The 10,452-nt window shown below is 57.1% G+C and overlaps 1 protein-coding gene across 1 annotated transcript; it reads right to left on the bottom strand.

Annotated features, from left to right (window-relative positions):
• Positions 1-1,962: 1,962 nt before the first annotated feature.
• NEUROD2 (neuronal differentiation 2) lies at positions 1,963-6,087 on the bottom strand. The gene is made up of 2 exons (NM_001205958.2): positions 5,859-6,087; positions 1,963-4,725 (listed from the first exon to the last, which is right to left on the bottom strand). Exon 2 carries the CDS (start codon positions 4,718-4,720, stop codon positions 3,572-3,574), a length of 1,149 nt encoding a protein of 382 aa, NP_001192887.1. The 5' UTR covers positions 4,721-4,725; positions 5,859-6,087; the 3' UTR covers positions 1,963-3,571.
• Positions 6,088-10,452: the final 4,365 nt, after the last annotated feature.

The raw sequence follows: 10,452 nt of genomic DNA on the forward strand, positions 1-10,452 counted from the left end.
GGTCTGCCCAGGGGAGCCAAGTAGAGGGATCTTTTGCCTCTTGTCCCAAGCCACTTGAATCCTGCCTGAACTGGGACTTCAGAGCAGGCTCTGGAAAACCAGCTTTGGGAGAGAAACCCAATTAACCTGGTTCTTAGAGCAGGATAAGACTCAGGCCTCGGGATGTGTACTGAGTTCCTTTTCTCTCCCATTTCCTGCCAGGCCAAGCCCCATGCCATGAACAGATCTGACTCCTTCAGATTCGGGTCTGAGATGATCACTTTGGTCCATACTCCATGTAAGAAATGAAGGAGGTTGAAGGTGAACCGATTTCTTTGTCTCCCAAAGTAGGGGTGATTTTGAGGTCTATAAGACACCCACCCTTAGACCACTGACAGGGGTGAATCCTCAGAAAGAAAGGCCCAGTTCTAAATCTCACGCTAGAGAAGCAATCCTATGAGAATTCCAGAGAAGGAGGTAGAATTTTGAAAGGATTCCAGTGAAATTCTCCAAAAACTGTGGGAGAATTCTTTCCAGAATTCCAGCAGACTGGGCATTGGGAAGGGGCCTCACGCTGTGCGGCGCTCCCTGGGGCCAGGGAAGCTCGGCCTCACTCTGGGGCAGGACAGAGAGAGGCTGGACCGGAGTCAGCACCCGGGAGTGGACAGCTCCCGGCCGGGTCCCAGCTCCGCCTCCAGCCTTCTCCGGGTGGAGGAAGGAGGACAAGGTCTCTACTGGGTTGGTCTTTTAGGGGAGCCGCGGAGCTCAAGGTCAGAGAGTATAATCCGATGGACCCTTTCGCGCCTACTGAGTCCTTCAAGCGCCTTCCCTTTCCTCCTTTGTCAGGGTGCTTTTATTTGGGGGGTCTTGGGGCCAACCTTTAAAAGCCTCAGTGTGCCTGAATTCAAGCCCCAAACTCAACACTACAACCTCCATTTCAGCTCTAAAACGAGCAGAAGTGTTTTTGAAAAAATAATTTAAACAAGCAGAGTCAGAAACAGTCCCGTTGTGGCACTCCTAAGTGTGTTCAGGCTTTGGGACTTAGACCCCTCTCCAAATAGTCCAGTGAGCACTGGTGTCTGGATTGGAGTGGGGGATGCTGTTCTTTGCGGAGGAAGTCAGTTCGGAGCAGCGTCTGCTCCTGAGGCTCAGAGAAAGAGAACCCTGAGTTTACCTTGCCTGAGAGGAGGAAATGGCTTGGGCCGTCTGCCTGAGGGCTTCCTTCTACCCGGAGCAGCACCAGGCAAGAAGGGGGTTGTCCCCCTGTGGATCAGAAGGCTTCTCGCTGTCTGGTGAGGGGAAGCTAGTGGCTATGTCAAGCTCCACTCTATCTACCTGGTGGGCTCCTAGACTCAGGCCCCCTCACAGAACTCTGGGGGTGTTCCATTAACTTCATCAACACCTCTACAAATTTCAATATTCTTGAGGCTGAAAATGGCTGATTCCCTTGAGTCCACTGAAGTTTTAAATTTAAGACTGGAAAGACTTCTTCCATTAATATTTCATCCTCATAACCTGATACTTTTTCTATTTAAAAGCATCCCTATCTGGCTCAAATGGTTGTCTCTTGATTTCTACACACTCGTTTTGTTTGTTTGTTTGTTTTTGCAATAGTGGGCAAAGGATTGTAAAATGACTGACTGCTCTCATCTTAGTTATTTTCAGTGATGAAAAGATATTTTGTTTTCAAAAGAGGTGCGTGTGCATGTTGGGGAACCGAAGGAGTGTAATGAGATTAGCGCAATGCTTTGTGCTGGGGGCGTGTGTGAGTCTGTGTAAGGTCTGTGAGGGGCAGCAAGTGCAGCTGTTTCGGTGCCCAGTGGGTGGGTGTGAGGGGGTTTGTAGTGTGGGAATCCTACCCAGGAATTTCCAGGGTTCCTTTACCTGGCCACCACACAGTCATTGACTCTGTTTTTTTCATCACGCTGAATCCCAGCTCAATGCCCGGAATGAAACGAGGCCACCGTGAAAAACCGGTCCGGCTTTGCATCTCATTTACATAAATATTTATTAATCGTCATTAAACTGAACAGAAACACGCAATGCACTTCGGGTGTCCGACGGGAGTTTCATCTTCTCTACAGGAGGAAGGTAAAATTCCGTGTGAGTGTGTGGGTGTTTCGCCTGTGGGTTTGCATTTTTGTATCGTGTGTTTGGATATCTGATCTCCTGCCTCCGGTGGGGAGAGGTTCTCCTTTTGCCCCTTTTATTTTGGGAAACCTCCAGAAGGAGTCCTCAGCCCTCTCCCTGCCCACTTGTCAGCCAGAGCCAAGAGGATGCCTAGGACAAAAACTCCCTCTCCAGCCACCGGAAATCGCCGGGCGCCTGAGGCCCAAAGAGGCACGGTCAGGCAGAGGCGGGGCTGCCTTCAGGTCTGGGTCTCCACCCTTGTCCCGGGAAGGGATGGAGTTGCCTGAGCGGGGCTGGGGGGCGGCGAGCTCTCCTCCCTCTGCCCCCCGACGCCAGCTCTGGGCCTGCGTGTGCGTGCGGTGTGGTGTGCGTGTGTGTCTTTCATGCAAACCCTCCCTCCCCAAACCGACCCCCCAACAATTTGCCATTCCATACAAGTTTGGAAACAGATTTTTAAAAAACAGCATGACGCACAACGGGGACGGGGCGGGGGAGGGCAGTGGCACTGGGGCCCCAAATCTCGGAGTCTCTGATTGTAAGAACCTGGGGAGGGGAGGGGGCAGCGCCGGCCCCCACTTCACCAAAGTGCACAGATCCGCGCTTGGGCGGCGCGGCCCGCGGGCCCGGAGGGGCATCCCGGGGCCGGGCCGGGCCGCTAGGCTCAGTCAGAACCTCCTTGCATAGATATTTGTGTCTTTTTATTATTGGTAGTAGTATTTTTTGCCTTTTATTGCTTCTAAAAGTTCTTACTGCGTTTTTTTCTAATCCGGACTCTGCGTTCGGCCTCCGTCGCCTCAGATTTTTTTTTTTTTTTTTTGTATGTATGTTTAAAAAAGGAAAAAGGGGGGAATGAACTCTAGTTACAAATTATCTTGGCCTCTCTCTTTCCTCTCAATCCACGTTCCCTCCCGCCAAAATTAAAACCACAAAACGCTGAGACTAGGGGTTGGGGATGAGGGCTTCCAGGTCCAGGCTTGGAGCCCAGACTTACGCCCTTTTCAAGAAAGAGGGGGCGCCCGGCTCCTCAGCAGCTCGGTGACTGTTTCAATAATAATAATAATAGGAGGAAAACAGTATACCACAACTCAGCTGCCCCCCTTACCAAAGCCTTTGGGCCTGCAGGGGGAAAGGGGCAGAGGAGACAGTGCAGGAATTGGGAATGGGGGAGGGGTCTCCAGAGAGTGCCCGAAGAGGGTCCCTGTAGAAGTACTCCCTGGGAAAGAGGAGGAGAGAACCCCTTGGGGAGAGAAGCCGAGTCCCCTGGGGGAAGCGAGGCCCCTAGGACGGGCACCCACAGATAAGAGGACCGCGCTGCCCAGGAGAGCGGCAGAACCGACTACCCGCTCCCCGCACCCCGCGCTGGGGTAGGTGGGGATGCCCCTGCGCTGGGTGGGTGGAGAGGTTGGGGGCAGGGATGCGGGCAAAGGCAAAAAAAAAAAAAGGAAGGGGCAGGCGCGAGGTCTCAGTTATGGAAAAACGCATTGAGCTCCTCGTACATGGGGCCCCGGTCGTGGTGAAGGTGCATATCGTATGATAAGAGATTCTCCGAGTGGACGCCCCCGCGCACAGCCGACGAACCAAAGACCAGCCCGTGGCCCGTGGGCCGCGAGCCGGGCAGCGCCGAGTAGTGCATAGAGTAATGGTAGCTCTTCTCGTGGTCGGGCGACGAGTCCTGCTTGAGCGAGAAGTTGCCATTGAGGCAGAGCGGGGGGCTGAGCGGGCCCTCGTACTCGGAGCTGTTGTAGTCCGGGCTCGCGCCGCCGCCGCCCGCCGCCGCGTACAGCGTCTCATAGGCGGCGCAGTAGCCGTGGGTCCGCAGGGCGTGCGCCGCGCCGCTGCCCAGGCCGCCCGCCGCCTGGCACTGTGCGCCCGCCAGGCGCGAGCACGGGTACGGGTAGGGGTGCATGGCGAACGGACCGCCCGAGCCGTGGAAGCGGCCCGTGCCGTCGGCGCCCTGCTCGGTGAGGAAGTTGCGCGAGTTGAGCTGCAGGCAGCCGGCCACCAGGTTGGTGGTGGGCTGCGACAGGCCCTTGCACAGCGTCTGCACGTAGGACACCAGATCGGGCCGCTTGCCCGAGCGCAGGATCTCCGAGAGCGCCCAGATGTAGTTCTTGGCGAGGCGCAGCGTCTCGATCTTGGACAACTTCTGGGTCTTGGAGTAGCAGGGCACCACCTTCCGCAGGTTGTCCAGCGCGGCGTTCAGGTCGTGCATGCGGTTGCGCTCCCGCGCGTTCGCCTTCTGCCGCCGCAGCTTGGAGCGCTCCAGGCGCGCCTTGGTCATCTTGCGCTTCTTGGGCCCGCGCTTCTTGGGCCGCTCGCCCTCAGCCTCGTCCAGCCCTTCCTCTTCCTCCTCTTCCTCCTCCTCCTCGCCCCCCAGCTCGCCTTCCTCCTTGACCTCGGCCAGCGCGGCCTCCGGCACCTCGTCGGAACGGAGAGGGACGGGCTTGGCGGCCCGGGCGGGCCCCGGAGCCCCGGGCCCCGGCTGAGGCGGAGGTGGAGGTGGTGCGTCGCCCTTGTCGCTCCTCGGCTCGTCGTCGTCGCCGTCGCCCCAGCTGGCGAACTTGGGCACGTCCGAGAGGAGACCGGGCTCGCTGAACAGGCGGGTCAGCATGGTGCCTGAGGACGCCCGGCGGGCGGGAAGGGGAGACAGAGAACACAGAGTTAGGGGCGCGCTGGGTTCATGCCGCGCCCCCTCCACCCGCCTCCACCCCCGAGTCCAGTGCGGGTTCCTGCCCGGGGGGCCCTGGATGCCCACTTCCTCCGCCTGCCCCACCCCGAGCCTGCCCAGCTCTTCCCCGGCCCCGCGCCCGGGATCTCGGCCCAGGCCCTTTCCCCAGAGCTGGGCCCCAGCTCCACCCCTCGCCTGAACGAGGGGCCGCTCCCCGCGCCGGGTCATCTCCGGGTGTGGTTGGGGACGGAGCTGAGGCTTTAGGGAGCAGATCTCTTCACCGGGGGAGGCGGCACGATCGCCCGGAAAGCCTGTTCTCTCCCGGCATTGGAGGAAGGCTGGGCGGCCGCCGGTGGGGACAGCTGCCCCGCTCGGCGGCTCCGGCGGCCCGGGCCCCTCCGCCCTGCTCCCTCACCCTCCCGTGGCTCTCACCCCCACGCTCCCTAATCCAATTTGCAACTTGGCCGCGCGCCGCCCTCGGCTCGGCCCCCACCCCCGCAGCCCCAATTCCAGAGGCGGGAGGATCGTTTCCTCTAGCCCGGCGTCCCCAGCTCCCGGAGCCGGCTCGGGGCGGTGAGGACTGAGAAACCCGGGCGCGGGGAGGAGACGGAGAGAAGCGAGCCCCGTCCTTCTCCCCTGCGGTCGGGGACCCCCTTCCCCCCTTTAAACTGCCTCCCTCCCACACGTCTCTTCAGATCTCGTTGTATTTCGGGATTGATAGGAAAAAAAAAAATCCAAATTTGTTTGTTTGCTTCTCTCTCTCTCTCTTTTTCCGGTGGTAGGGAAAGGTCGAAGGTTCCTCCGGGACAACCATGGGGGGTTCCCATCTCAGGCTCTTCACGCCCCCCATGACCCTGCTTCCCCCTCCTCCCCAAGCCCAAGGCGGGCAGAGACGCCTCCCTCCGCAGCCCCCTGAGCTGCAGCCCCTTATGCGAGAGGAAACCCGGGGCTCCTCCGATGCCCACCCCATGAAGGGGCATCATCCCAGGAAGGGGGGATTTGGGGACCGTCCTGTCGGCCGAAGAAGCTGCCCACCCCCCCAACCAGCGGGTCAGATCTAGCTCCCTTTCGGACAACTTACCTCGGAGAGGAGTAAAGGGGAGAGGGGAGGGGAGGGGGGGGAGGGGGGCAAGAGAGAGAGGGGGGAGAAGAGGAATCTTCTCGCTTATTTCATTGTTCCCCCATCTTCAGGGAGCGGGGGCAGCGGCTCCTCAAGGCGGCAGGCGCCGGCGTCTTCAGAGCGCCATGCGAACCGCGGAGCGAGTGTGGCATCTCTACCAGGCGGGGTACCAGCCTCTATGCCAGGCCATATGGGCTTGGCACGTCACGGGCAGCAGCTATCACATGAGAGACGGTGATTGGCATGCGTCTGCATTGGGGGAGAGCCGGCTCCCCCGGGACCCGCCGCCATCTGTCACTCTCTACTCCAAAAAAAAAAAAAAAATTAAATAAATAAAGGAAATAAATAAATATCTCTGCCGCCCTCCCGTCCCCGCCCAACGCAGGGAAAGCAGGGATTGAGAGGGAGGTAGGAGGAGTTGCCCCCCTTGGATATAGAGTCCCCCACATGGGAACAATGGGGTGGCAAGGTTGGAAATTGGGGGGTTTTGATGTTCCCAATTCTATGCTCCCTCCAGGGCCCTGCTCTGTCCATTTCTTTCCTTGCGGGCCCCCAAAGGTGGGTCAGGAACCAGAACCTAGGGTCTGGAGAGGGGACCTCTATGCTTGCCCCCACACCCCCCCCAGGAGGATCCCCTTGACCACAAAGGGACAGCTGAGGCCTCTTCCCTGGGTGGGCGTGGGGGGCGTCCCTGGCCTAAGCCCCATAGGTAGATGTTGGCACTGTGCCATCCCTCATCCCTGTCTGCCCCTCCCCCACCCACCCTCATGCACACACAACATATGTGGCTGAACGAAATTCAAACCAAGGGAAAGACAGAGAAAAGGAAAGACTTGCCTGGATGTCTGTGCCTCTGCATGGGCGTGTGTGTGTGTCTGTGGGGACATGTGTGTGTATCTGTGGAGTCAGCCGATGGGAAAGATTTTCTTGGGTGTTTGGGAGCACATGTAGGTTGGCATCTGGATGGAAAGCAGCCCCTGGGATAAGACTATGTACCCACTGTCTGGGGGTGGGGGAGAGGGTTGGGTCTGGATTCCTAACCCAGAAACCTCTCCCTCCTCGCCCCCCAATTCCCAGCCCCACCTACCCTCCCCCTTCGAGACAAGTAGCCTGTCCCACCAGTCTCTCTCCCGGCCTCTGACTTGGTTGTTTGAGGGAGGAGGGGGCTGGGCTGAGAATCGCCTCAAGTTCCTGGAGGAGATGCAAGCATTCCCCTCCCCCTTCAAAAAATCCTGAAAGTAGAGAAGCCAACTCCAGCAGTCCCCCAGTGACCAGGGGGAGGTAGGTCAGACAGGTGCCTTGGTGAGGAAAGTAGGAAATTCCTGTTTTATCTTACAGCTCACCCTTCAACCCTCTCCCTGGGCCAGACACAGATGCAAGGATTGAGGGAGGAAGCTTTACACACATACATACACACATACACACACACCTGTTCCTCACTCTGTGTACAAAAAATGGATACACACCCCTACTCAGATAGAGTCATGTGTGTAAGCAGGCAGTCACAATCAGGTGTTGAGAGACCCTGTCTACACCTTTATTCAGGCTTTCCTAGTGTGTTTCAGACCCACTTTTCCTATCCCTCCCCATCCTCCAGCTTCCATATGCTAAGACAACTTCAATTATACTTGACCACACTCACTTTGATGGCAACCATGTGCCAAGCAGGGGTCTTCTTCTCAGTCTGCACAGGAACACTTTTCTCCTTCTAGGACTTCAAGAAGGGGTCTTGAGCTGGGAAGACACTGATTTGGTGTCTGGTAGAATGAATTAGGTTCTAAACAGAGGCGTACAAGGTGGCTAAGGAGGCCTTGGGAGAAGGGGGCCGCTGTGTGAGGCTCAGAGGCACTTGACCAGGTACCAGAAGGCACCTCAAAGCATCCTTCTGTGAAAGTGAAAGTGTTAGTCACTCAGTTGAGTCCGACTCTTTGGATTCCTGGACTGTAGCCTGCCGGGCTCCTCTGTCCATGGGATTTCCCAGGCAAGAATACTGGAGTGGGTTGCAATTCCCTCCTCCAGGCGATCTTCCTGACCCAGGGACTGAACTCAGATCTCCTGCATTGCAGGCGGATTCTTTACTGTCTGAGCCACCAGGGAATCCAAGTGTCCTTATACTGAGGCCCATAATGGGGGACTGGCTTGCCCAGGACCAGGCAGTGGAGCACAGATCTTGATATAGAACCCAGGGACTTGACTCCCAACCCAGTGCTCCTTCCATAGTCCCATAGTCTGCCTCAGGGGGCCCCAAGGATGAGAAGCCAATGTTAAGTCTTCCTCCGTTCATACATCCTGGTCCTGGGAAGGCACATGATCTGGGGGCACTCTGGACATGGCAGAGGGGGCCAAAGGATAGACCTCAGGTGGGGCATAGATTCGGCAGTGCTGGCCAGGCCCCTGTCCACTTCTGGGCATAGCCTCAAAGGCTTTCCTGTCTCTTCACTGAGGCTGGGGGTCTTCAATCCAGACACATGGCCCTTCTTGAGTCCCCTAGTCATATGGTATTTTGATTCCATGCATATGCTTTGGGCTCTGATTCCTGGCCAACCCTACTTACCATCCTTAAAGAATGCTGAATGCCTTGAACAAGTTACATAACAGCTCTCAGTCTTGATTTCCCCATCTGTAAAATGGGGACAATTATGCTACGCTTCATAGGGCTGTTGTTAGCACGAAATAGGATAATGGGTGTATTGAGTTGAGCATGGGGCTAGCAATAGAGTGCACCTTCAGTAAATGCCAGCTCTCCTTTTCCTTAAAGCACTTTGTAAACTGTAATATGCTTTACACTAATAATTTCTTGTACATACCCCCTGATACATACATATTCAGAATGCTTTGTCTACATGGGAACTGAGTTTTTGTTGAATTAATGGGTGAATGAATGGATGAATGCGTGAATTAGTGTTTCCTTGGGGTTGAAAGATACCCCCTGCCCTCTCCTTTGGACACTGAGGCCTGGGTTAAGCCTCACAGGCCCCTACCAGCTCTGCTTTCTACTGCAGTGGAGCCCTTTGGAGGGCTTCCATCCCTCCCCATCTCCTTTCAGGAATGGCCTCAGCCCCCTTCAGGGCCCCCCACCCCAGGAGAATGAGGCCTGAGGGGTTGGGGGACGTGCCTGGGGGTATGGGAAACTTCATGCCGCTCAGTCTGTTTGCTGCCCCTGTCTTTTCTTCCTTCAGAAAAATGGAACAAGTTTTTCTCACTCGACACATTTCAACTTTTTTTTTAGAAGATACAATAAAAAACAGGGGAAAATTGGAACAGAGGGAGGTGTGGGATGGGCCCGCCTTAGACATGAGCTTGAAAGAGGTATAAAACACACGTGTCCACATACACAGGAACAAGCATGAACAGACAGGGACGCCCGTGCTCCTCTCCGTGCACCCAGAGACGCAGAGATGCGGTGATAGAGAGACAGAAAGAGCCAGAAATGGAAGGAAGGAGATGGAAGAAGAAGGACACCCAGAGATGCCATCTGTTCCTCCCCCTGGCATTGGGGGAAGGGAGTTGGTGAGGGGCCTGGTCCCCTCTGGGTCTCTGAGAGGGAAAGCGGAAGGGTAGGCATCTCAGGCAGGCCTGGAAGATTCCCATTTCTGCTACCCACCCCCATCCAGGGAGCCTGGAGCTGAGGGTCTGAGGTTCCCATGGAGACATAGCCCCATCCCAGGGGAGGCCACTGTCTGGGCACCTAAAATGGCTGCCTCAGAGGGGTGGCGGCCATTTTGTGCAGGCGTAGGTCCTGGGTTGGGGGTGGGGGTGGGGCCTTGGGGGTGTAGAGGGGAGAGAGCCGGAGGGGATAGGTCATTCCTGAGCAGTCTAGGGATTCTTGCTCAGAGGACTGGAGAATGTTTTATAAAGCTGCTCTCATTACGCCCCCTGCTACACCAAAAAAAAAAAAAAAAAAAAAACCCACATATAAATCTGTAAACCTCCATTCCATTCAGACAGCCAGAAGGACACCTAGCCAGACACTTGCCACCAACATCACCATGCCCCAAATAAGACTGGTGGGGGCAAGTGTGCTGGGGAAGGGGACTTGATTTCCCACCGAAGGGCCAAACCGTGGGGAGCAAGTAGGTTAGCGTTCAGGTGCCCATTCCCCTCGGCCATTTCACTCCATCTCCGGGGGCCTCCCAGGCGGAGGTGGTCTGGCAGGTGAAGAGTGAGGGCTGGAGCAGCACAAGGAGGGGCAGTCTGCTGTTCTCCCCCTGGCTCTGATTTGAGGTGAAGGGCAGGAATGCGGGGATCCTCGGAGGGCCCGTGCTCCTGGCACTGAGTGTGCTGTGGGGAAGGTGGCAGGGGAGGGGGCAGGCTGGCACTGCCCACGCGGTGACTCTCCCCTAGGTCCTGAGGCCCGCAGAGTCTGCCGCCCCCTCCCAGTCCCCTGTCCACCTCCAGTATGACAGGACGTGGGGGAGGGGAACCTGCCGCTTCTTCCTGGCTCTGGGGTGGGCACCTGCCCCCTCCCCCCGCCCGCCGCAGTGTTCTGGGGAGCGGCGGGCACGCCAGATGGCGTGGCTGAGAATGCGGCGACGTTGCCGGGAGGTGAGGGCTG

This window comes from Bos taurus, chromosome 19 (genome assembly GCF_002263795.3).
Source record: "Bos taurus isolate L1 Dominette 01449 registration number 42190680 breed Hereford chromosome 19, ARS-UCD2.0, whole genome shotgun sequence".
NCBI classification, from domain to species: Eukaryota; Metazoa; Chordata; class Mammalia; order Artiodactyla; family Bovidae; genus Bos; species Bos taurus.

What these genes read in the sequence shown, in the direction of transcription:
- NEUROD2 (NM_001205958.2), bottom strand. Translation starts at nt 4,720, where the DNA reads ATGCTGACCCGCCTGTTCAGCGAGCCCGGTCTCCTCTCGGACGTGCCC.